We start from the raw sequence: 27,581 nt of genomic DNA on the forward strand, positions 1-27,581 counted from the left end.
ATTGTATTAGTTATTGTCCTGTTCTATAAAAAGAATAAACTGAAAAGATTCTCAGAGCATTTTACAGTAGTGTCATAGATCTGTGCCTGTATGCTAACATTATGCAGTTAAGCTGTTATCCCTCTCCTCCTCCCCTAACCAGTCCATTTTACATATACTCCAATCTTTTCCATATAAAAAAGAATAAAAATCTAGCAATCTGGGGGTTGGGGAAGACAGCAAAGGAAAGTAATTCTAAAATACTACCTCCCTCTGAAGCCAGTTTTGAACCCCTTGTCTTCTTTTTATAAACAGGACTATAACTCTCACAATTGTAAAGTCTGGTTGTGGTTTACATACTGTGTGGGATGGGAATAACATTCTTGTTTTTTAGAAGAAATTTTTTTGCACATGTGGTGAGAAGGGTGGTGGTACCCAAGCTGTTAGGTTTTGCACCTCCTCCTCCACATTTTCGTCATTTTGGTCCTTTGGGAGCCAGATTCTCTGTGGCTCAACAATGGAGTTTTCTTTAGTCTCTGTGAACTAATCTTGATAGGCCAGTGATAGCTGTTGGCTTTGACCTCTATGAATTTAAATCAAACCATTTTTTGGACTGTGATGGATTTCAAATTACAAGTATAGCCCTTGTATCTGATTCGGGACTTTTTAACACTCAAGACAAATTTCATCTTTTACTAAATGTTTGGTGTCTTAATCAGATGAAGCTTGAACTTTGTTCTTATCTCCAGTACATTAACAGCATCTGAGACTGACCTCTTCCTTTGTGTTCCTCTCCTTTCCTCCAGCACTTCTACCTTCCCTTTGTATTTTAAACCAACCAAGTGTAGCATGCCCTTCTCTCATGTACTAGTGGTAACAAGGCAGAGTTCATCTTTTCAAAAAGCAGTTTCTACAAGATGTAGTTGGGTGAGGGATGACTGACTGACTTTAAAAAAGTAGACATTTCCCCCCTGTGTTTGTATCAATTTTGTTTTTGTCCTGTCTGTATACAGCTATCTTAGTTTATATGCAGGCATACTTAATTATAAGTATGACGATTATAACTTTGCTTTCTATCATTGTTAAGAAAGTTCTTCAGACTTGTTTTCAGTTGGTATTTAGAACTCTGGAAAAAAAAAGAACTCTGTGGAAGTGACTGTTTAAAGTGTAGTTATTAGGGCTGAAATAGTTTTGCTTAAGATGTAGAAGTAGATTGTTTGCTTAGTCTCAACTATTATCTCTTTAATGGTTGTTGCTCCATCTTTGTGGCTTCTGTAGTTGGTTATTAGTCTCAAGATAGAATCATTTTGTTTGGAAGTTACAGATCTAGTCTAGCTGGGTGTTGATTGATCCTGAACATTTCTTTTTTAGTTATTCATAATTCTTAATTTTGTTTTAGCTGGGAAAACTCTTCAGATATTTAACATTGAAATGAAAAGTAAAATGAAGGCTCATACTATGACTGATGATGTCACCTTTTGGAAATGGATCTCTTTGAATACGGTTGCGCTTGTTACGGATAATGCAGTTTATCATTGGAGTATGGAAGGCGAGTCTCAGCCAGTGAAAATGTTTGATCGTCATTCTAGCCTTGCAGGGTGCCAGATTATCAATTATCGTACAGATGCAAAGCAAAAGTGGTTACTTCTGACTGGCATATCCGCACAGGTAACATTTTTCTGGTTTTTTGCTTTGTTTTGTTTTTTTGATAAACAAGTCTAGAGGAGTGCTTTGGCCAGCATGCAGTTTATTTTGAAAATAGGATTTTTGTACTCAGTCTTGTTGAATTTGACTTATTTTAGAAGACATTTCCCTGTTTTCTTCTTTTTTTTAAAATAAGGATTGATGGCTTATTACCTACCTGTATTCTGAAATACAGCTCCAAATTCTTATCAAGTGTTTTTAGCTCTTACTTGACAGATTGAGTAGAAATTGAATGATTTGGAGTTTGTTACAGATTTGAGTGCTCTACTGCAAAACGAATACTTCTATATCTTTTTCTTTAATATAGTATAAAGAAATGTTTGTACATGAGGCACATTTAAACATTCATATTAAGCTTTAATAAGATAGATGGAAATTTTAAGATGTTCCAAAACTATACTTAGAGACTAATAAAGAATTGTAAATCATAATGCATTCTAATTATTTCACTAGTTGATGGATTTGGGAGTTAATGGTTCATTGAGTCCAAACTTTATTCTGATTTTTTTTTTTTTTTTTTTTTTTTTTTTTTTTTTTTTTTAGCAAAATCGTGTGGTGGGAGCTATGCAGCTGTATTCTGTAGATAGGAAAGTATCTCAGCCTATTGAAGGACATGCAGCTAGCTTTGCACAGTTTAAAATGGAAGGAAATGCAGAAGAATCAACATTGTTTTGTTTTGCAGTACGTGGTCAAGCTGGAGGGAAGGTAAGTTTGCATTGGTAATTATTTCAATAATGTGTCTTTCTGCTATTATCCTAATTTCAAAATAATCTTTCCCTTGTGAATTTTTTTATTTTTTTAATTTTCAAATTTAAAGATTTATTTATTTATTTGAAAGTCAGTTACAGAGAGGAGAGGGTGAGAGAGGGAAAGAGGGAGGTGTTCCATCCGATGGTTCACTCCCCAATTGGCCACAGTGGCTGGAGCTGCACTGATCCAAAGCCAGGAGCTTCTTCCAGTTCTCTTACGTGGGTACAGGGGCGCAAGGACTTGAGCCATCTTCTGCTTTCTTAGGCCACAGCAGAGAGTGGGATTGGAAGTGGAGCAGCCAGGTCTCAAACTGGTGCCCATATGGGATGCCGGCGCTTCAGGCCAGGGCTTTTTTTATTTTTATTTTTTATTTTTTTTTTAAGGCAGAGTTAGTGAGAGACAGAGAGAAAGGTCTTCCTTCCATTGGTTCACCCCCCAAGTGGCCGCTACGGCCGATGCTGCGCTGATCTGAAGCCAGGAGCCAGATGCTTCCTCCTGGTCTCCCATGCGGGTGCAGGGCCCAAGGACCTGGGCCATCCTCCACTGCACTCCCGGGCCACAGCAGAGAGCTGGACTGGAAGAGGAGTAACCGGGACAGAATCCGGCGCCCCAACCGGGACTAGAACCATTCCAGAGTACCAGCACCGGAGGTGAAGGATTAGCCTAGTGAGCCGCAGCGCCGCAGGCCAGAGTATTAACCTGCTGCACCACAGCGCCAGCCCCCCTTAGTAATTTTTTATGAACACTTTTCTTTCAGCTGTTGATATCCTTTCTTTTCCAGAGAACTTAAGTTCATTTTTTTGTGTTTAGCATTTATTTATTTATTTGAAAGGCAGAGTGACAGGAGAAATAGAGGGGAAAAGAGACCATCCAGTCACTGATTCACTCCCCAGATGACCTCAATGTCTGGGGTGGGTCCAGATTGAAGGCAGTAGTCAATGAACTCCCTCCTTGTCTCCCACATAAATGGCAGGGACCCAAGCACTTAGGCCATCTTCCACTGCTTTCCTGGATGCAATAGCGGTGAGCTTAATTGGAAGCAGAGAAGCTGGTACTCAGCCTGTCCTCAGATACGGGATGCCAGAGTTGCAGGAGGCGGCTTAACCTGTTGCACCGTGAAGCTGACCCCATAAGTTGATATTTCCAGCTTTACTCCGCATAAAAATCATCAATGTTGCTAAAACGCATGTTTCTGTGGCATACATTTAAAGTGTCTGATTAATAAGTGGCACCCATGATCTGCATTATAAAAACTTCCTGCGGAGGTTCTTAGCTCTGGCCATATATTAAAATCACCTGGACCAAATTGAAGTACTTTGTATGTTAGCGTTCTTGGTTGCAGATAGCAGAAACCAAGTCTTGATTAGACTTGGTTGATTAGAGCATTAAAAAGTTTAATGAAGGGATTTAGGATGGTTTACAATTGTAGGAAGGCAACACAGCCAAGCTTGGAAGATGAGGAGGAATAAGGGAAAATGGGCAGCAGCCGGGATTTCAGCTAAAAAGGATGTTACAGAGTTCTGAGAACTATACCGCTAGATCCCTGGAAGCCATTTTGACTTGCTATTTCTACCTCTAAGAGTAGAATCTCTGAGTTCTGGTAACTTTGTATCTTGCTGTTTTTCTGAACTACAGTATAGACAGAGTCACATGTCCTCATCTTGTCCCTAAGAAGTTTGGAAAACAAGTGTTTGGTACTTCTGAAATGAAAGGCAAGCTCCAGTTGCGTCTGAACTTGTGAAGAGTAAAATGTGCTCAGAGGTGCAGTTCTGCCAGAAATTTTAGGATCAGCTCTGAACCAAGGAAGACGAGGATAGAAAGCACTGATACTTAGAAATGCATGGATGGAATTAAAACAAAAGACACAGGTTTTGGAAATTAGATATTATCCTTAAGACACTAGATTAGGACTTTTTTTTTGAAATGTCCCCCTTGAAAAAGCTTTAATACTGTTTGATAGTATCTGAAAACCTATTTATAGGTTCTTGAGCCCATTTAATACATGGTACTCTTCTGTCTTTTGTAGTCTGCCACAACTTTTGAAGGAAAAAATCATTTTCTAAGTACAGCTAATTATCCTAATGAAGAAGGAGGCTCTGGGGCTTAGCACTATGGCATAGTTGGCAGTTATAGAAATGGAATATTATAGCATATGACCTCTTGAGACTGACTTTCCCCACTAAGCATAAAGTCTGTCAGAATTTGTTCCTTTTTATTACTGAGGAGTAGTCCATGGCATGGATCTGCCAAGCAGTTTTGTAACATTCACTTATTTTAGTCACTTTGATTATCCATTTTGGGGCTACAAGTAAGATTGCTGTGATAAACTACTTTTGCTCTAGATTTAATATATTTTCTTTCCCACAGTTACATATCATTGAAGTTGGCACACCTCCTACAGGAAACCAGCCATTTCCAAAGAAGGCAGTGGATGTTTTTTTCCCTCCAGAAGCGCAAAATGACTTTCCTGTTGCAATGCAGGTATTTTAAATAAAATACGTGGACTTTAAAAATCTCTCTTCAAAGAAATTAATCTGAACACTACTCAAAATTTATATAATTTAAATGGTGTATAAGAGAATATTCCTTATTCTAAAATAAGTTTATTATGAAACTTTGTAAAGTGATACTCTGACTTTCGTAATTGGGCCATCCTGCATTGTCTGGAATTGTCTTCTCTATTATAGATTTTATTCATGTTCTTTTATTTAAGAGTTTGGTATATCCCATATTTAAACGTACAATAAAAATGAAGGAAACCTCAAATATTATTAGTTTTTCATATAAACTTACTGTCATTTTTATTTTTTCCCCCAGAAACCTTTTATTTAAGGAATACAAACTTCATACATCTCATAGTTACAACTTCAGGAACATGGTGATTCTTCCCAGTGTACACAACCTCCCACCCACACTCCCACCCCTCTTCCTCCTTCTCCTCCTTCCCCCATTCCTATTCCTATTTTTTACTAAGATCTATTTTCAATAAATAGTATATAAAAAAAAAACTGCCACAACAGTTGAGACAAGGTCTTTTCAAAGTTACTGCTCTCAAAATGTCAATTTCACTTCCATAGATTGTCTTTTAGGTGTTCTATTTAGTTATCACAAGTGAGGGAGAACATATGGTATTTGTCCTTTTGGGACTGGCTTATTTCACTAAGTATGATGTTTTCCAGTTTCATCCATTTTGTTGCAAATGATGATTTTTTTTAACCACTGTGTAGTATTACATGGTGTACATATCACATTTTTTTTATCCAGTCTTCAGTTGACAGGCATTTGGGTTTCCATTCCTTAGCTTTTGTGAATTGAGCTGTAATAAACATGGAGGTACAGATAACTCTTTCATATGCTGATTTCATTTCCCTGGGTAAATTCCCAGGCATGAGATGACTGGGTCATATGTTAGGTCTATATACAAATTTCTGAGGTATCTTCATACTGTCTTCCATAGTGGCTGTACCAGTTTACATTCCTACCCACAGTGGATTAGAGTACCTTTTTCCCCACATCCTCACCAGCATCTGTTTGATTTCTATATGAAAGCTGTTCTAACTGGGATGAGGTGAAACCTCATTGTGGTTTTGATATGCATTTCCCTGTTATTGCCAGTTTTAGAATGTCACCACCTTGAAAATGATATTGGACTAATGTTTTCATTTTCTGTTTCTAGTTTGATTATCTTGCTAAAGTGTTAATCTTCTTTGTACAGATCAGTGAAAAGCATGATGTGGTATTCTTGATTACTAAGTATGGCTATATTCATCTCTATGATCTTGAGACTGGTACCTGTATCTACATGAATAGAATCAGTGGAGAAACAATCTTTGTTACTGCACCTCACGAAGCCACAGCTGGAATAATTGGAGTAAACAGAAAGGGACAAGTAAGAAAATCTTGATGCTTGCATTGTAATAATTATTATTGTTATTATTTTACTAGTTTACTTATTACCTTTAACTTTTTTCCCAAATTATGTGGTAATTTTGTATATCAGAAAATCAGGCCAGTGCCGCAGCTCAATAGACTAATCCTCCGCCTGCGGCGCCGGCACACCGGGTTCTAGTCCAGGTCAGGGCGCCGGATTCTGTCCCGGTTGCCCCTCTTCCAGGCCAGCTCTCTGCTGTGGCCTGGGAGTGCAGTGGAGGATGGCCCAAGTGCTTGGGCCTTGCACCTGTGTGGGAGACCAGGAGAAGCACCTGGCTCCTGCCTTCGGATCAGCGCAGTGTGCCGGCCCCAGTGGCCATTGTGGGGTGAACCACTCTGCTTGTCAAAAAAAAAAAAAAAAAAAGCATATATTTGTGAGGTCTAGGGTATTGGGAGGATGTAAGTTAGAGAATATAAAATAGCTGAGTAGAATGAGCAAGTTTAGCCACCTCATGTGCAACATAAGAATTAAAGTTACTTAAATTATATTGTATTAGGCATTTTTGTTAAATAACTGGATTTTAGTTACTCTGAAGACAGAAAAGAGGCTGGCACCACAGCTCACTTGGCTAATCCTCTGCCTGTGGCACCAGCACCCTGGGGTTCTAGTCCTGGTTGGGGCGCCGGAGTCTGTCCCAGTTGTTCCTCTTCCAGTCCAGCTCTCGGCTGTGGACCAGGATGGCAGTGGAGGATGGCCCAAGTGCTTGGGCCCTGCACCCACATGGGAGACCAGGAGGAAAGCACAGTGTGCTGGCTGTAGGGGCCATTTGGGGGGTGAACCAACGGAAGGAAAGCCTTTCTCTCTCTCTCTCTCTCTCTCTCTCACTAACTCTGCCTGTCAAAAAAAGAAAGAAAAGAAACTGTAATATGATATTGAATCTACTTTATTATGGTAACCATTTTACTGTGTATGTATACTATAACATTTTGTGAAACTTCAAATATACACAATAAAATCCATTTTAAAAAAATGAAATAATACATACCTAAGAATACAGCAGTGTGTGAATGCAGTCTCTTTAATCCTATCTCCAGAGAAACTATTAGGCATAAAGTCATCTGGGATTGTGGATGTGTTTGCTTAGTGTCAAAAGAAGTGACTCTTTATGGAAAAAACTATTAGGGTCATATCTGATAGACAATTAAAAATTTTTTTTATTTAAAAGAGCAATATACCATCTGCTGGTTCATTTCCCAAATGCTCCCAATAGCAGGGGCTGGGCCAGCCTCAAGCCAGGAGACTAGAACTCAATCCAGGTCTCCTATTCAGGTGGCAGGAACCCAGATATTTGAGCCATCACTTGCTGCCTCCCACGGTGAATGTCCATTGGCTGGATCTGGAATTGGAAGTGGAGTCAGGATTAAAACCAGGCCTTCCAGTTTGAATGTGGGCATCCCAAGCATTGTCTTAACCACTGTGCCAAATACCTGTCTTGGACTGTACTTTTTATATGTACAGGACAGATTATCAAGTACAAAGAAGAGAGTTCTACCTGTATCCCTTTCCTAACCCCTTCATTAAGTATTACTAAATATTTAATGGTAGAAAGTGATATGTTACAGTGCCTATTATGGGGTGTATGGAAAGTTTTCCAGTTGGATAGGGAAAATAGTAACTTCTAAATATATCACATTTGACAAACCTCACCACTTGGCAAGTAGTTCTTTTTCTGTGCTTTTTAGTATTTTCATGTAATTAAAAATATTCTGACAAGGAGGTATGTTATTTTCTAAAACATGGCTAAAATTTAAAAAACTTCATATTATTTATTGGTCTTACCCTTTACTAGTTTCCCTCCAAATAAATATTTTTCCTGGATACTAAACAAAGGAAGTAGATAGTAGGGTTTTTTCCCTTCATTATTGAATTAATTTTTGAAAAGTATGTATATGAAGAAACAATTCCCCTGGGGAAAGAGTCCTGTCTGTCTATCCTAGTGTCAACTCCAAACTTAGGTGCTTCTGTTTTGTGCTCTTATAACTTACATAGCCCTCCTAATAACACTTGTCATTACTGAATTAAAGTGGCTCACTTAACTATCTCATTCATTATTCTTATAAAAGGGGCTTATCTTTGTTTAATTAAATTTTTAGCACCAGTTAGTGTCTGGCACAAAACTACTTGTAAAAAATTTTGTGCTTTCAGTATTCAGTAGCATGTGTCTTGGAAAATCAAGAATGAGGGGTTGCCACTGTGGCATAGCAGGAGGTTAGGCCACTGCATACAACACCAGCGTTCCATATGGGCACCGGTTCAAATCCGGACTGCTCCACTTCTGATCCAGCTTGCTACTAAAGTACCTGGGGAAGCATTGGAGGACAGCTCAAGTGCTGGGGCTCCTGCACCCATGTGGGAGACCCAGATAGTGGGGGAAAAACCCCACTATCTACTAAGCCAGAAGAGTCTCCTGGCTTAGGCCTTGCCCAATCCCAGTCATTTGGGGGTGAGAACCAGCAGATAGAAGATCAATCTCAAAATTAATTCCTCTCCTCCCTCTTCTTCCCTCTCTCTCTCTCTCCCTTTCCCTCCCTCCCTTCTACTCCCCATCCCCCCCTTTCTCTGTAACTGTCTTTCAAATGAGGTTATTTCCCCCCCTCCCCCCCCAGAAAGAGTGAGTTGGCTTTTTGGTAAACTAGATTAGTGACTGATGATCATGTATTTGTGAAGCCAGGGACCTTTTTTATTTTTCCTGCTGTGTGAATGTTTTAAGATAATGCTTAAACTAAAATACCTTGAATAATTCCACTGTATGTTTTTGATGTTCATAGATGTGATTCTGGGATCTAATTGATAACTTTCTCTTCCCCTCTACAGATTTTCTGTGTTAGATTGAGTAACAAGATGAATGTTTTAATCTTCAGTCTCAGCACTGAGCTCTATTCTTTTACTTAAATATGGCTAATAGGTGGGCATATGCCCAGAAGGGAGAGATGTGTGCCTTCATTAATATAAAATTGAAAGATGACATTATAGCCAACTTCTGGCCTAAATTCTAAATTTGATAAATTGAGTACTGTAAAGTATAAAGGAACCTTCTAAGTTCCCTATAATTTTTTTGAAGTACTGGTTACTAGAAATTTGCTAGAACATTCTTTTTTTTTTTTTAAAGATTTTATTTATTTGAGGCAGACTTACTGAGAGAAAAGTCTTCCATCTGCTGGTTCACTCCCCAGATGGCTGCAATGGCCAGAGCTGGGCTGATCCAAAGCCAGGAGCTTTATCTAGGTCTCCCATGTGGGTATGTGGGCCCAAAAACTGGGCCATTTTATACTGCTTTTCCAGGCCATAAACAGATAGCTAGATCAGAAGAGGAGCAGCCTGGATGTGAGGATGTGAACTGGCACCCATATGGGATGCCGGTGCTGCAGGCAGAGGCTTAGCCTACTATGCCAAAGCACAAACCATATCCCCCCCCCCGGTTTTTTTTTTTTTTTTTCACTTTTTTTTGGCAAGATTTATTTATTTATTTGAAAAGCAGAGTTAAAGAAGAGACAGAGCCTCCATCTGCTGGTTTACTACCCATATGGCCGCAACAGCTTGGGCTGTGCCAGGCCAAAGCCAGGAGCTTCCTCCAGGTTCCCCATGTGGGTGCAGGGGCCCAAGCACTTCCCAGGCACATGGAGGATTGAGGGTAATAATTCTCCAAACAGAAATCCTTAGGAATTACTCTATCAATGCTGTATTTATAAACACATGCTTTGTACCTTGCATTGTGTTAGGTGCCAAAGAAATGTAGCCAGTATACAAGCTGATTTGTAAGAATTTAAATTTTAAATTTTTTAAAAAATCTTTACATTAAAAAGGAGATACCCTATATTTCTTCCAAGTGAACTTTAGGTTTTATTTGATTTAATAGCTTCTTCAGTCATTTTCTGTAGGTTGTCATGATTGTGTTTCCTAAGAATTTATAAGCCATGCAGAGTTGTCTTTTAGAACTCAGTTCAGTGGAAATCTTTTTGTTTGTTTTAAAGATTTTATTTATTTGAGAGGTAGAGTTATAAACAGTGAGTGGGAAAGACAGAGAGAAAGGTCTTCCTTCTGCTGGTTCAGTTCCCAAATGGCCATGATGGCCAGAGCTGTGCTGATCTGAAGCCAGGAACTAGGAGCTTCTTCCAGGTCTTCCATGTGGGTGCAGGGGCTCAAGCACTTGTGCCATCCTCCACTGCTTTCCCAGGCCATAACAGAAAACTGGATTGGAAGAGGAGCAGCCTGGACTAGAACCGGTACCCATATGGGATGCCGATGCTGCAGGCGGAGGATTAGCCTACCACAACACCAGCCCCAAGTGGAAATCTTAATCTTTGATATTGACCATGTTAAAAATGAATGGATGATATTAAAACAAAAAGAGTTTGTGCAATATGAAGTTATTTGTGTTACCAAATGGTCATAATTTAGGAATCCTTCAGTGTCTTAGCATCCCCATGGCATTTGTTTTTAAATCTGCTTAATCTTTTCTTTCCTGGTCTTTTTTGTTTTTCTTTTTAAAAATTGATTTTTTTTAATGGTAGCAAGAAAGCAGCTCTCATTTACAGGTATTTTTTATTCTTTAAATTGTAGGTTCTGTCAGTGTGTGTGGAAGAAGAAAACATCATTCCTTATATCACCAATGTCCTACAAAATCCTGATTTGGCCTTGAGAATGGCTGTCCGTAACAACCTAGCTGGTGCTGAAGAACTCTTTGCTCGGAAATTTAATGCTCTTTTTGCCCAGGGAAATTACTCAGAGGCAGCAAAGGTGGCTGCTAATGCACCAAAGGTGAGCAACCCTGAAACTGAAGTTTTCGTGATTGGATTAACATTCATAGTTTCTGTTTGATACCACTGGAAGCAGAACCATTTTTTACAAAGAAACTAACCATTTTTCTTCTTTTTATTTGAAAATTTCTTTGTTTTTTTAAAATTTTATTTGTTATACAAGTTTCGTATATTTCATATATACAGATTTAGGAATGTAGGGATACTTCTCCCCCTATCCTGCCTCCCATCCAAGCTCCAACCCTTCTTCCTCCTCCCTATCACATTCCCACTCTTAATTTTTACAAAGATCCATTTTCAATTTACTTAATGATCATATAGTTAACCCTACACTAAGTAAAAGAGTTCAACAAATAGTTTGAAGAGGAAGAAAAAAAGCTGTTCCTCAACTGAAGAGGCAAGGACTGTAAACAATCATCGAATCTCAAAATTTCCATTTCACTCTTAAACATTACATTTTAGGTACTCTGTTAGTTTCCTCGGATCAGGGAAAAAAATGATATCTGCCTTTTTGGGACTGGCTTATTTCTCTAAGTATAATGGTTTCCAGTTGCATCCATCTTGTTGCAAAAGACAGGATTTCATATTTTTTTATATCTGAGTAGTACCCCCATCGTGTGTATATACCATAGTTTCTTTATCCAGGCAACAGGTGATGGACATCTAGGATGATTACATGTCTTAGCTTTTGTGAATTGTGCTTCAGTGAACATGGGGTACAGAAAACTCTTCAGATGCTGATTTCCTTTGGTTTGGATACATTCTCACAAGTGGAATGGCTGGATCATATGATAGGTCTATATTCAGATTTCTGAGGTATGTCCATACTGTCTTCCACAGTGGCTACACCAGATTATGTTCCCACCAACAGTGGATTAGGGTGCCTTTTCCCCCACATCCTTGCCAACATTTGAAAGGCAGAGGTACATGATGAGGTAGTGGTGGGAGATCTTCCCTCTGCTGGTTCACTCCAAATAACTGCAGTGGCCGTAGCTGGGCATGTCTGAAGCCAGGAGCTTCTTTGGGGTCTCCCATATGGGTTCAGGGACCCAAGCTCTTAGGCCGTCTTCTGCTGCTTTCCCAGGCACATGAACAGGGAGCTGGATTTGAAGTGGAACAGCTGAGACTCCCAACTAGTACCCATATGGGATGCCAGCACCGTGGGCGGTGGCTTCACTGCTATACCACAACGCCATCCTATGACTAACCATTTTTATGTTATGTTTTCCTTTAGAAGAATATGACAGTTACTTGTTAGTGCCTCTACATTTGATTAATTACTTTTCTATACTGTAGATCTTGTTTGCTTTAAAAATAATTCTTAAAACGATTTATTTGGTTGGGGCCGGTGCTGTGGCACAGCGGGTTAAAGCCGCGGCCTGCAGCTCCAGAATCCCATATGGATGCCAGTTCGAGTCCTGACTGCTCCTCTTCTGATCCAGCTCTCTGCTGTGGCCTGGGAAAGCAGTACAAGATGGACTAAGTCCTTGGGCCCCTGCACCCACGTGGGAGACCTGGAAGAAGCTCTTGGCTCCTGGCTTCAGATCAGCTCATCTGTGGCTGTTGCGGTCATTTGGGGAGTGAATCAACAGAATGGAAAACCTCTCTCTCTCTGTCTCTCTTTGCCTTTCCTACTCTGTGTGTGTAACTCTGACTTTCAAATAAATAATTCTTTAAAAAAAAAAAAAAAAAAGGTTTACTTGGAAAATGAGAGAAAGAGAGGCAGATCTCTCCAACTCTTTGTTCACTTCCCAACAGCTGGGACTGGGCCAGGCCAAAACAAGGATCTGGGAACTTAGTTCAGGTCTCCCACTTGGGTGACAGGAACCCAGTTGCTTGTTTCCCCAAGATGTACATTACAGGAAGCTGGAATTGGTATTGGAGCTGGGACTGGAACTGCTGTCACCCTGAGATTGAAACATCCCAAGCAGTTTCAGAATCACTCACACCAAATGTTCCATCCCTTCCCTTGTAGGAAGAATATGTAGATCTTTCCAGGTGTGGCTTACATAGATAAAATAATGTTTAGTTATTTAGATGTAACATTCTTGGACTTCATAAATGATAACTAGCGATTTTATTTACAAAAATTGAAAATTAAACAATTCCTGTCCTGTTTGTGATAGGTGGAGCTATAAGAAATTGGACTTAATCAATTTCTATCACCTTTTTATTTTTTTGTAAAGATTTACTTATTTATTTGAAATAAATACACAGGGCTGGAGGCAGAGAGAGAGGTCTTCCATCCACTGGTTCACTTCCCAGTTGGCCATAATGGCTGGGGCTGTGCTGATCAGAAGCTTCTTCGGAGTCTCCCACGTGGGTGCAGGGGCCCAAGGACTTGGGCCATGTTCTGCTGCTTTCCCAGGCCACAGCAGAATGGAATCAAAAGTGGAGCAGCTGGGACTCAATTGGTGCTCATTTGGGGTGCCAGCACTGTAAGCCGTGGCTTTACTGGCTATGCCACAGCGCCAGCTCCTTCCCGTCACCTTTGATGTTGGTTGGTGTTGGACTGAATTAACAATTTCAATTTTTTTTTAAGATCTTATTTATTTTATTTGAGAGGTAGATTACAGACAGCGGGAGAGACAGAGAGAAAGGTCTTTCATCCACTGGTTCACTCTCCAAATGACCGGAGGTAGGACAATCCAAAGCCAGGAGTCAGTTGCTTCTTCGAGGTCTCCCACATGGGTGCAGGAGCCCAAGTGTTTGGGCCATCTTCTATTGCTTTCCAAGACCATAAGCAGAGAACTGGATGGGAAGAGGAGCAGTTGGGAAATGAACCAGCGCCCATATGGGATATTGCACCACAGGTAGAGACTTACCCACTAAGCCACAGTGCCGGCCCCCAGACTATTATTAGCTATAAAATTTGTACTTGATATAAACTTGGAATAATAACCATAACTGTTCTATTATTATTACTTACTCTTTTACATTTATAAAAAGATATATTTCTGATTCTGATCGGTTTTATAGCATTGAACCAGAGATAGGACAAATATGACTGAGTCTTTATTATACATGGTGTAGATTTGAAATCGGGTGTTAATAGATCAGTTCATGCTTAAGGAGTGCCCTAAGTGATCTGTGGAGTAATTAGTGTGATATTTGGTTCACTTTTGAGTAAGCTTAATATTTCTCATTGTTAAAGGGAATCTTGCGTACTCCAGACACCATTCGTCGGTTCCAGAGTGTCCCAGCCCAGCCAGGTCAGACTTCTCCTCTACTTCAGTACTTTGGAATCCTTTTGGACCAGGGACAGCTAAACAAGTATGAATCTTTAGAGCTGTGTAGACCTGTACTTCAACAAGGTCGGAAACAACTTTTGGAGAAATGGTTAAAAGAAGATAAGGTACATTACTTTGTATTGACATAATTTTGCTTTGATTCAGTTAGATACAGTGTTAACAAGTAACATTCATTTATTTAACCTGCACCAAAATGTCCTCATCTGTTTATTGCTTATAAAAACAGCATAAGCATTCATTGTATGTACTTACTTTCTTTTGAAAATATATTTATTTTAGTGTATGTTGAGGTAAGATATCATTGTTTTGTTTAGGTTTTGAAGTGGAATTCAGGATTCTTGATAAGAGGTTAAAACTACTAACGAGGAAGCAGATTGCTGTCCTTTTGCTTTAGGAAAAGCTTATGAGATGCTTCCTTCAGCATGTAATCATTTCTTAATGTATGGGGGACTCATTTGGACGTAGTAACATAAGAATACCTCCCATATTCTGCACTTAAGATACACAGTACTTCTATCTGTACAAGTGTTTTAATGATTTCTTTTAGAACTTCTAAACATCATCAAAATTGTTGTATTTGCTGCTGGTAAACATATTTGGATATGTAAGGAAAACATGGTATATAAAATTTTGTGTCATACATATTAACAAGACAACAGGATGTGCAGTTAGCAGTGAAATACTGTTTTCCAAAGTGTTTTCACAGAATGTTAATTAGTGTTACACAAAAAAGTTAACTTGTTTTTTTGAAATTTAAATATGAAACTTTAAAAAATTAGAGAGGCAGAGACAGAGAGAGAGAAGTCTTCCATCCGCCAGGTGCCAGGAGCTTCTTCTGGGTCTCTCATGTGGGTCCAGGGGTCCAAGGACTTGGGCCATCTTCCACTGCTTTCTTTGGCACGTTGTTAGGGAGCTGGATCAGAAGTGGAGCAGCTGGGACTTGAACAGCCCCCGTGTTAGATGCCAGCACTGCAGGCGGCGGCTTTATCTGCTATGCCACAGCACTGGCCGCTCCCTATTTTCTTATATCCAGTTAGTACTTACTAATTTCTCTTAGCACAGTTCATGTCACAGTACCATACTTTATAGAGCACATTATTATGTGGAATAGTGACTAAGGATCAAACTGTAGATATTATTTATTTGTAAAACATCAGGTTTAAGCCATCCATCAGTGTTGATCCTTTCATACCACCATTTTTAAAAAATGCCTTTCTACACCATTATAGTATAGAATTGTCAAGCACTGAGACAGCAGTATTTCAAGCACTCTGAATGGTGAATAACTTAATTGTATTATACCTTTCAGCATTAATGTATGTTGAAAGTATTTTTTTAAAGATTTTATTTATTTGAGAGGTAGAGTTACAGACAGTTTGAGGGAGAGGAGACAGAGAGAAAGGTCTTCCATCCGATGGTTCACTCCCCAAATGGCTGCAATGGCTGGAGCTGCGCCTTTCTCAGACCAGGAGCCAGGAGCTTCTTCCAAGTCTCCCACATGGGTGCAGGGGCCCAAACTCTTGAGCCATCTTCTACTGCTTTCCCAAGCCATAGCAGAGAGCTGGATTGGAAGAGGAGCAGCTGGGACTAGAATTGGTACCCCTATGGGATGCTGGCCCCGAGGGCAAAGGACTAACCTGTGCCACAGTGCCGGCCCCTATTGGAAGTATTTTTACATTGCTAGTTCTAAGTCCTCATTTCTTGACCCCGCCTCTGGTAATCTTACAGGATACTGGAGGATAGTTCCTCAGAGTTGGAATGCTGGGACAGGAGTCTCTGCTGAAGAATAGTTGCTAGCCACCTGAGGAACTTTTTCAAATTTGTCCTAATAGTTTGACCTAAGGAGGTTTGGGATTGGCCAAGTTGCTTGGTTGATCTGCGTAACAGGATGAAAGCTTTGTGGGTATCATTACATTTTTTTGTCAGTGATCATTTGGGATCTTTTTGTGTTAGACAGTGGTCAACTCTTCATTAGTGAGCATGTTCAGTTAGGTTGTATAGCCTCATAAAACTTATTTTTTATAAAGACTTGTCCGTCTCTGAAGTAACATTTGAAAGTGGAAAATCCACTCTTTAATTTGTAAAGCGGAACTCTATTAGAAGACTAATTTCCAAATTGGGCAGCTGACTGAATAAGGCAGATTGAATGGTGGAGAGGGAGTTATATATTGCCTACAAATTCCAAAATTTTTATGTTTGACCCTGTGAAATTAGAATGTACTGTCTTTAACCTTAAGTCCTAAATTTGAGAAGATAATTAAACTAGATTGTTTAGACACATAGGTTACAAACTAGTTGTGATAATCATCATTACAGTAAACCTGTTGAGCCTCTCAGTAACAGGCAGAGTTAGACAGTGAAAGAGAGAGAGAGAGAGAAAGGTCTTCCTTCCGTTGGTTCACCCCCTAAATGGCTGCTACTGCCAGCGGGCTGCGCTGATCCGAAGCCGGGAGGGAGCCAGGTGCTTCCTCCTGGTCTCCCATGCAAGTGCAGGACCCAAGGACTTGGGCCATCCTCCACTGCCTTCCCGGGCCACAGCAGAGAGCTGGACTGGAAGAGGAGCAACTGGGACAGAATCCAGTGCCCCGACTGGGACTAGAACCTGGGGTGCCAGTGCCGCAGGCGGAGGATTAGCCTAGTGAGCCACGGCGCCAGCCAAAAATTGCTTTATTTTTGAAAAATTGGGATCATGTGAGTATGATAAAGGAATATTCTTACATGTGCAAGATTCTACTTTAAATAAGGCACATAGTTGATAATATCTGTAGTCACACAGTCTTGGTGAGCTTTTTAATATTTATTTAAGTAGGTCAGGAGGAGAATTCTCCTGAGACATTGCTGTGAATACAAATTGAGTCTTTACCAACCACAGTCCCTGCATCTTTTTAATGTATTTTGGGAAATTGAGTAAGTGCCTATCACATTAGCTATTATTTATAGGGAGGTGGTGTCAGTTGCTCATTTTTAAAATGATTCATGGGTCACTAATCTCTCTTTCTTGTTGATAGCTGGAGTGTTCTGAAGAACTGGGTGATCTTGTGAAATCTGTGGACCCTACTTTGGCACTTAGTGTTTACCTGAGGGCTAATGTCCCAAATAAAGTCATTCAGTGCTTTGCAGAAACAGGACAAGTCCAGAAGATTGTGTTATATGCTAAAAAGGTGAGTTCAGTGAAACAATAAGAGTATTTAAATACTATAAAAATGAAACGTTGCAATAGGACTTACAGTCTTTGTCCATTTTTAGGTTGGATATACCCCAGACTGGATCTTTTTGCTGAGAAATGTAATGCGCATCAGTCCAGATCAGGGACAGCAGTTTGCACAGATGTTAGTGCAGGATGAGGAGCCTCTTGCTGATATCACACAGGTAATGGCCTTAAAATGTATTCTGTAGAATTGATGGAAGTGCATGCACAGTTTGGGGGGATTTGACTTTTAAACACTTTGGAGAAGATTGGATTGAACTTTCAGTTTTTAGAAATTAGAGCTGTGCCTGTATACTTGGATAAACCTAACATGTCTTACGTAAAAAGCAAGCTGCAGAAGAATGGACAGTGTGAAAACCATCTATGTACTGTTGAAAAACATATAAAACATACTGTCTTCCTTAGAGATGTGTATTTTAAAAATGAAAAACAGGATAGTGACTGCCACTGGGTGATGAGAGACAGAAGAGATGCATATAGGAAGTGTGAGTCAAAGTTCTTATTGTTTATGTTTTTTGTTTTTACAAGTTCATAAAAATTTTAAATGCATCAACTTGATTACATTTTGCTATAATATCTTGAAATATTTTGTAGTTGTTTTTACTAAAAGCAATTAAGTTCTCCAGAGGACAAAAATGTATTCTTAAGTGTGAGATTATGTTGTTCAAATAATATTCTGTAAATCTGGCCTTGAGTTTTTATATGTAATAGAAGAGATTATGCATAATTTCATTGACATTGTCAATAGTATCTTAGAGCAGTTTCTGTGTTTTCTGTTTCTGTAGATTGTAGACGTCTTTATGGAATACAATCTCATTCAACAATGTACTGCGTTCTTGCTTGATGCTCTGAAGAACAATCGCCCGTCTGAAGGTCCTTTACAGACACGATTGCTCGAGATGAACCTTATGCATGCACCTCAAGTATGTGATTTTGTTTTTTAGACATGTTTCCAGCACTATTTTACTGTTATTCAGAGTTTGCAGATTGGTGTCAAATAAACTCCTGTCTGTGGTTTTATAGGTTGCAGATGCTATCCTAGGGAATCAGATGTTCACGCATTATGACCGAGCTCATATTGCTCAGTTGTGTGAAAAGGCTGGCCTGCTGCAGCGTGCGTTGGAGCACTTCACTGATCTGTATGACATAAAGCGTGCAGTTGTTCACACCCATCTTCTTAACCCTGAGGTATTTCAGTTTCTTACCTAAAAAAATGTTAGTTATGAATTACTGGCATATTGAAAATGTTTTGGTGGTACTGGATGATACTAATTTCATATCACCATGAGATTCAACACAGTTTCTTTGTTTCTTTCTTTCTTTTGTCCTCTAGTGGTTAGTGAATTACTTTGGGTCCTTATCAGTAGAAGACTCCCTAGAATGTCTCAGAGCCATGCTGTCTGCTAATATTCGTCAGAATCTACAGATCTGTGTTCAGGTGGCTTCTAAGTATCATGAACAGCTATCAACTCAATCTCTGATTGAACTTTTTGAATCATTCAAGAGCTTTGAAGGTAAATAATAAGTGTTTGTGGGGTTTTTTTTGTTAAGATTCATTTATTTGAAAGCAGAGTAACAGAGAGGGAGGGAAAGAGGTCTTCCATCCAATGGTTCATTTCTCAAATGGCTACAGGGGTTGGGGCTGGGCTAGGCTGAAGTCAGGAACTTCTTCCAGATCTCCCCTGTGGATGCAGGGGCCCAAACACTTGGGCCATCCTCTGCTGCTTTCCTAAGTGAGTAAGTAAGAAGCTGGATCAGAAGTAGAACAGCTGGGACTCGAACTGGCACTCATATGGTATGCTGGTGTTACAGGCTGCAGTTTGACCTGCTGTGCCACAATGCTGTCCCAGGTTTGAGTTTTTAAAAATTAAGATAGCCAAGGAGAGGGTTATGATCAGACCATTAGAAATTGCATCTAATAGCTTAATTTTATGGAGCATATTCATATTTTAAATTTTATTAAGATTATTAAGGCCCTTATACATTAAATCTTAAGAATATAGTGAATTGCTTGGAGATTTTATAGGTGAATTAAAGGCGGAGTTTTAAGAGAAAAGTATGTATAGTTTTATCATAGTTTTATAAGATCTGGAGACTAATGACCAGTTATAATGTTTCATATAGGCTTTTATAATGACAAATAATTCTACCCAAGAACATTTTGTGACTTTTCACTTTATAGTAGGGGTTCTCAGTCTTTGTACTGTTGACATTGGGAGCTGAATCATAGTTGCATGCAGGTTGTTGTGTGCAAGTAGGATATTTAGCAGCTTCATTGGCTTCTAACCAGTAGCATCAGTTAAACCAGCTGTGACAGCCAAAAATGTCTCCAGACATTTCTAAATGTCACCTGGGAGGAAAGTTACCTTAATTGATAACCACTGATGTGCAGAGTACTAGTGGAATCACCATTGGGTGACTCCTTAGATTCACCTAAATTCTGATCCCTGGTTTTTCTTTTCTTTTCTTTTCTTTGTTGTTGTTGTTGTTATAATAGTAGTAGTACTCCTCTAGACAGAAGAAAGGATTCTATATTCACTTTCTTAATTTTCACAGTTACTGAATGTGCACTGCACACTAAATTTACACTGTAGTATGATAGCCACTAGGCACATGGAGCTATTTAAATGTAATTTAATTACATTAAATAAAGTTTAAAATTTCTTCACTCTCTCTTGCCATGTTTGAATTGCCTAAAAACCACATGTATTAGTGGCTACCATATTGGACACCACAGAGAACATTTTTATCATGCAGAAAGCTTTAATTTTTTTTTAATAACTTGAAAAGCAGAGTTGTGCAGAGGCAGAGAGAGAAAGGACTTCCTTCTGCTGGTTTATTCCCCAAATGGCTGCAATGGCAGGAGCTAGACCTCTATGAAGCCAGGAGCCAGAAGCTTCTTCCGGGTCTCCCAAGAGGGTGCAGAGGCCCAAAGACTTGGGCCATCTTCTTCTGCTTTCCCAGACCATAGCAGAGAGCTGGATCAGAGGTAGAACACTGGAACTTGAACCGGCACCCATACGGGATGGTGGCACTGCAGGCAGCATCTTTACTCATTATTCCGCAGTGCTGACCCCATAAAGCTTTATTGAAAAGCACTTGATTAAATTCTTTCCAGATTATTTTTGTATATTTCCTATTAACTGTACATGGATAAGTATCTGATAATAGGGGACTTTATTTAAAATTTCTCATATAAAATATTATGTAATAATTAACTTCCCCTATTTCTAAATTCTGTACTTTATTGGAGTAATCACTTAATTGGACTGGATTAATTATTCCTGAGTTGTTGTTGTTTTTTTAACATATCCTTTATTTATTTAAGAGGTAGAGTTACAGACAGAGGGAGAGACAGAGAGAAAGGTCTTCCATCTGCTATTTCACTTCCAAAGTGGCCACAGTTGCCAGAGCTGAGCCAGTCTGACTCCAGGAGCTTCTTTTAGGTCTCCCACGCAGATGCAGGGGCCTGCACTGGAGCCATCTTCCACTGCTTTCCCAGGCCATAAGCAGAGAGCTGGATTGGGAGAGGAGCATCTGAGACTTGAACCAGCGCCCATATGGGAAGCTGGCACCACAGGCGGAGGCTTGGGTTACTATGCCCAACAACGTCCCCTGAGTTTTTTTGGGTTAAAGATTTATCTGTTTGTTTGAAAGGCAGTTAGAGGAATTTAGGGGGAGAGAAGGAGGGAGAAGTGGCAGGGAGAGAGATTTTCAATTAGCTGGTTCATTCCCCAAATGGCCGCAACAACCATGGCTGGGCCTCACTGAAGCATTGGGGAACTGGATGGGCAGTAGTGCAGCTGAGACTTGAACCAGCACCCATTTGGCATGCAAGCATCACAGGTGGTGGCCCAACCCACTATGCCACAATGCCAGCTCCCTTATCGAACACTTTCAGCAACTGATTCATACCAGTATCTGGGACTGTTAAGTGAAACAGTTTGTTTTTAATTGCTTGGATATTTTTCAGTTCTGTTTTCAACAATACACCTATATTTAATTTCAATTATTTATTTCTTTAAGGTCTCTTTTATTTTCTGGGATCCATTGTTAACTTTAGCCAGGACCCAGATGTACACTTTAAGTATATTCAGGCAGCTTGCAAGACTGGGCAAATCAAAGAAGTAGAAAGAATCTGCAGAGAAAGCAACTGCTATGATCCTGAGCGAGTCAAAAATTTTCTCAAGGTAAGTAACTGTTTTTGAGTAATGCATTTTCTGGTTGGATTGAAGAGCAGCAGTTCTGTAGGAGTTCAGTTACAGTTTTAAAATATACTTTTTCTCCATGAGATTTTTTAGCCTGCTCAAATTGTGTGTGGGATTATTTCTTCTAAACTTAATACTCTGTGGTTTCCTTTGAAATAGAGAAGGAAATTGGTAAGTAATACTTACAAATGACCATCTGGTTAAAAGAAGAAAAATATAGCACCAGTTCAAAGAAACTTTCCAAAGTTATTTATCTTTGTTGTCATTTTAGAATATCATTTAGGCTTTCTTTTGAATATTAAGTGATCCTCTATCATTTTGAGGATCTTTTCTTGTAGGCATAGGGGTCTGTTGGCTAAAGGATATGGGTTTATCTCTGTCATCAAATCTACCTAACTGTAGAAGCTAAAGTATTAATCCTATATAATTTATAAAGTAAAGGTGAAACCAGATAAGCTCAACTTTGTGAATCATGAATTGTTACAGAGAATTAAGCACTGCCTGTGTTGGGTGAGTGCAGAGCGATGGTTTAATGATTGTTAACTCTAAAATATACCTGTGGGAAGTTAATTTTGTTTAATGTTTAACTTTTAGCTTTATGTTCATACTTACCAGTTACTATGTGAAGAAAATAAAGCTTTAAACTTGGCAACTGTCTGTAAAAGACCAGGGAAACTAATATAACACTCCAGTCACCACCCTCCCCCTGCCATATATATGTAGATAACACACTCTCCGTCCCCCCTCCCCCTCCCTCTCTTTCTCCCTCTCTCTCTCTATATATATATATAAAGTGATATATATATATATATATATAATGTATATATACATACATGATTCCAGAGACTGTATGTAAAGTTCCAATTTGTTTTTGCTTTTTGCCTTCTGGAATAATTGATTGGGAAAAAAAAAACAATTTTTTTTTTTTTTAAAGATTTATTTATTTATTTGAACGAGTTACAGAGAAGGAGAGGCAGAGGGAAAGAGGAATATTGATCTTCTTTCCACTGATTCACTCCCCAAATGGCTGCAGCGGCCCAGGGCTGGGCCAGGACAAAGCCAGGAACCAGGAACTTCTTCCAGGTCTCCTACGTGGGTGCAGGAGCCCACGGAGTTGGGCCGTCCTCCACTGCTTTCCCAGGCATGTTAGCAGGGAGTTGGATTGGAAGCGGAACAGCCAGGACTTGAGCTGGTGCCCATATGGCATGCTGGCACTGCAGGTGGTGGCTTTACCTGCTATGCCACAGCACTGACCCCCAAAATGTTTTCTTTATGATCTTTTTTATTTGAGAGAAAGAGAGGCAACCCATCTGCTTCTTCACTCTCGAAGTGCCCATAATGTCTGGGACTGGGCCAGGCCAAGCCAGGAACTCAAATCCAGGTCTCCCATGCGGGTGGTAGGAACCCAATTACTTGAGCCATCATTATGTCTTTCCAGGGTCTACATTTGTAGGAAGCTGGGGTCAGGAGCTTCACGAGGTATTAACCCTAGGTATTCTAATATGGGATGGTGGTATCTTAACCACTAGACTAAGTACCTGCGCATATTTTACATATATATATGAAATTTAGTTCAAAAAATTAGACTTATCCCACTCCCAAGCCATAGTTTGTAGATAACCTGTAGTTGTGTTTACAAATTGGTCTTTTTAAGAAAGTACTACTTTTAGGGGTTTTACTGTAATGACATTATCAAAAGTGTGAAATTTCCCTTCATGTTAGATTAAAAGATAAACTTTCCAAAAAATATATACCTTTATACTGTCTTGGCTATCACAAATTTTCTGGATAAATTGGCTGATATGTATTTGAACCCAAAGACTTTAAGTGTGAGATGAAGAAACCCTCCAAATGAGAAAGACTTCTCTATGCTTGACTAGTATACCCATAACATTGGTTAACTTCCTCTTTTGAGTCTCATTTTTGTTTCCTTTTTTAAAAACAGATTCTTAGTTGATTTCTTTTTGCTTTTGTTAAGCTCTGAACCTTTATGATTTTAGTTAACAATTTCTTTAATCTTGGATCTTGGTATTTGAGGTAATTTAGTTTTCCTTTATATGCTTAATTATATTTTTTTAAGATTATTTATTTGAAAGAGTCACAGAGAGAGAGGGAGAGATAGATCTTCTGTCAGTTGGTTCACTCCCCAAGTGGCCACAATGGCTGGACTTGGGCCATCTTCTGCTGCTTTCCCAGGTTCATTAGCAGGGAGCTAGATCAGAAATGGAGCAGCCAGGACTTGAACCAGCACCAATATGTGTTGCTGGCACTGCAGGCGGTGGCTTTACATGTTACGCCACAGTACCAGCTCCAATTATGATATTCTTAATATTGGAAAAAGCTCATTTGGATGCTAGAATGGTCTGTCTTGAGTTGTCTAGCGCCTATCATATAACTAGATGAGGAGTCCCTCTCCACACTTTTGGATTAGGTTCAAGTTTGATATATAGTAGTTGAGTACATGTTCTATTTCAAATGTTAGCCATCATTTGGTTTTTCAGTATATGTCTGGTTATTATCTGAGGCAAGTCAACTATTGTGCCTTCGCCTCAGTTTCTTCTGTCATTGACTATTCATCATGCACCTTAGGTGTTATATTTCAGGGGTAACCATTACTAATATCTAAGCTGTGTTGATGGGTCTTGATAATAAAGTGGGATCTGTCTGCATTTCAATGTTTTCTCTAGGGTATTTCTGTGTGTGTTGGTTTGGTTTTGGTTTTGTTTCTGACTTACTGAAGGAATTTCCAGCCTGAATTAAAGATAAACCTACTATCTTCTGTTTAATTGGAGATGAGAGCTCAATATTAAGATACTTCTAACATTTTCAGCCTACTCATTACTCAGAATGAGTATATTAAATTTACTCACTTACCTGTATTGACCTGCAAAAGTAGCTATAATGCCTCTTACTATCACTGTTTAACTTGAAGATAATTTTTAGGTATTAGTGGCTTGATAATTGAGTGAGAAGAACACTTCTTGAGCTAATCTCAAGTATCTGAATGCCAGTCATGTACTAGCCGTGAGGAATACAGAGATAAGTAGAATGTGTTTCCTTTAAAGTACCCTGTGTGCGGGATGAAGCAGTGTCAATTAGCATCATTTGACCCTTGCCCTAAGTTTATAGAATTACAGCTCTTTGTAGAAAGTGTAGAACTGTTTTTTAGACTTGAATTCCTCCTTGCTACCTTTGATCTTATTTTTGCCATTGTTTCATTCCTGCTTTTGCTTCAGCTACACTGGCCTGCTTACTATTCCTGGAACTCCCACAACCCTGTCCTGCCCCAGGCTTTTGCTTGTGCCCTGGACTACTTTTCTCTCAGACCTTCCTTCATACCTTCATGTTTCTAATCAGATGTCATGGGGAGGATGTCTCAAATTACCCTATCTAAAATAGAACCGATTCTTACCCCATTCTCACCTTCCTCTTATGCTGCCTTGTTTTATTTTATATAACAGCTACCAGAATGAGACACTAACTTCTACCACTAGAACATATGTCCCTTGAGGGAATGCACTCTGCTTACTTTGTTCCCTGCTATATCTTTAATGCCAAGAATAGCATCTGATACATGGGTACTCAATAAGTGTTTGTTAAATGAACAAATTCATGAAGAAAATCTCTGAATGTATTTATATATTTTCAGTTTGGGCCTTAGAATATTTAACCATTATAACTGGAGGCTAATTAACCATTTAATAAATAATTTAAAGTGTTAATAATATTACTTCCATGTATGAAATCATGTGCACTATTAGGCAGTCAAGAAAATTTCCTGGGTTTTAACTACTTTTTCAGATTTTCTATTGGAATACAGTTTGTTATCATCGTCCCAGAAATCATAAGTACCCGTACATGAGAATGAGAACAATTAATCATAGATTTCTTACAAGAATGTTTTCCCTTATGTTACGCAATAATATATGTAATATGTTATATGTATATCAGAGAATAAGGAAGAAGACTGATGTGTTGATGCTCAATATTTGGGAAAACTTGACCTAATCAAGTTTTGGCATAGGAAGAAGATTCAGATTTTTTTTCTAGGAATGATTGTAGCAGCCCTTAGTACAGAGTTTCCATGGTACTAAACAAATGCTTGCTTTAGACTTTCCTTAATGTGAAAAATCTGCAGCTGGACTTCCACTTCAGATTTACAGCCATTTTAAATTGGAGCATAGCTCACAGATTTTGCTTGACTATCTCACTTGAACACATCATTGACTAATCTTCATATTAACTTTTAATCGGGTGACTGGTATGCTGCCCGAGTCTTAAGAATCATTGTATTCTAACCTAAAAATAATGTTCTTAGAGGCTGTCATTGGGGAAAGTCCTGACCTGCCTAGGTCTGTTGCCTTGGTAGACTGACTTAGAGGAATCATTTATTGAGGAATGTTGCGCTGTGTATAAATGAATTCCTGATGGAAACTGTTGTTTTTTGTGCTGTACCTTATGTCTGTGGAATGTAACAGGACATGTATCAGGTAAATGCCCAGTACAGGTCTTCCCTTCCTGTCTGTAACATCTTCTGTGTCAGTCTATAAGTAGGATTGTAGTAGTATTTGTAAAAGCAGTTGGCAATTTAAATATATCACTTCTTTAAATGCATTTTTGGCCTTTTTTTTTTTACAGTAATATGTGGTATATTTAATTCATAGCCATTATCATCATGCTGCTCCTTATAAGCTTTGTTTAATTGAGTGTTAGAAGCTGGCTGTATAGATTGGAACTGGGGAGGGGTAGAAAAGAAATCGTTAGTCTGAAACAAATGTGAGCTGCTTATGCCATAATTTTGACAATGTGACTCTAGTTACTAATTCACCTCCAAATTAACTTGAAATGTTATACAAGTCCCAGAGTGATGGTTTTTATAACCAGAGTGCCACTGGTGGCTCACAATCTTTATTTATTTGTTTTTTGGTTAAAAAAATTGTGGTGGGGGAGGTCCTGGTATTTTGCTGTGTGAATCTTAAGTATTGCTCGGTAAAAATGTGCACACTCAGCTGTTGGGACATTTATCAGAAGAACCAAGTTTCTATGAGCCTCTCCCTACAGCATAGAATAGATTCTCATATTTTGCATAAGTTTGATAACCTCATACAAGAAGAAAATCAAGGCTTCTTTTTATTTGTTCTTTTTTCAGGAAGCAAAACTAACAGATCAATTACCCCTTATCATTGTGTGTGATCGATTTGATTTTGTCCATGATTTGGTGCTTTATTTATACAGAAATAATCTTCAAAAGTATATAGAGATATATGTGCAGAAGGTAAGTAATGCTTAGGTAATCTAAAGTTATAGTCTTAGGTTTTATTTCTTACATTATGGAATTCTGGAAACTTTGTGCCCATTAAGAATGGTTTGCTACAACAGCTTTGAAAAAACATTTTTCCCAGTAAAATCTTCTCTTTGACTAAAATTTTCTTGAAAGCCAAGTATTAAGGTATAAGAATAGAACTACTGTCATTGAAAAAGTTGGTATAGGCCCCTACTAACTTGACAGACCTGAAGATATCCAGGTAAACGCCCTAGATGCCAAAGTATGGCTTCCAAATTATCTTAAATATTTAGATACTCTAACTCTAGAAATACTCTTAGTGAGGTAGTTTGGCTATAATGGGAACCTTTTTATTAGATAATATTCCATGCTCATTCTTTGTAGCTTCCTTGGACATATTTATCATTAGGAGCAATGCCTAGGTAACCGATTAACCAAGCCAACAGTGGAGAATATAGTATAAGTGCTTCCAGTTCTTTCTTTATACTTTTTTAAGCTGGATTTCCTGC

General features: G+C 39.0%; 1 protein-coding gene across 2 annotated transcripts in view; it reads left to right on the forward strand.

The window, feature by feature from the left end:
* The window catches only part of CLTC (clathrin heavy chain), an 81,155-nt gene that overhangs the window by 28,753 nt on the left and 24,821 nt on the right, over nt 1-27,581 (forward strand). For both annotated transcript variants that reach the window (XM_008271197.5, XM_008271198.5), the window contains exons 3-15: nt 1,379-1,647; nt 2,227-2,388; nt 4,801-4,914; nt 6,149-6,322; nt 10,925-11,122; nt 14,276-14,476; nt 17,381-17,533; nt 17,619-17,741; nt 18,366-18,503; nt 18,604-18,768; nt 18,914-19,094; nt 21,607-21,770; nt 26,938-27,063. In XM_008271197.5, the coding sequence (XP_008269419.1) occupies nt 1,379-1,647; nt 2,227-2,388; nt 4,801-4,914; nt 6,149-6,322; nt 10,925-11,122; nt 14,276-14,476; nt 17,381-17,533; nt 17,619-17,741; nt 18,366-18,503; nt 18,604-18,768; nt 18,914-19,094; nt 21,607-21,770; nt 26,938-27,063 (2,168 nt within the window). The remainder of the gene's footprint in view (nt 1-1,378; nt 1,648-2,226; nt 2,389-4,800; nt 4,915-6,148; nt 6,323-10,924; nt 11,123-14,275; nt 14,477-17,380; nt 17,534-17,618; nt 17,742-18,365; nt 18,504-18,603; nt 18,769-18,913; nt 19,095-21,606; nt 21,771-26,937; nt 27,064-27,581) is intronic.

Source organism: Oryctolagus cuniculus, chromosome 17 (assembly GCF_051225735.1).
Source record: "Oryctolagus cuniculus isolate XC-2025 breed Fujian yellow rabbit chromosome 17, ASM5122573v1, whole genome shotgun sequence".
Classification (NCBI taxonomy): Eukaryota; Metazoa; Chordata; class Mammalia; order Lagomorpha; family Leporidae; genus Oryctolagus; species Oryctolagus cuniculus.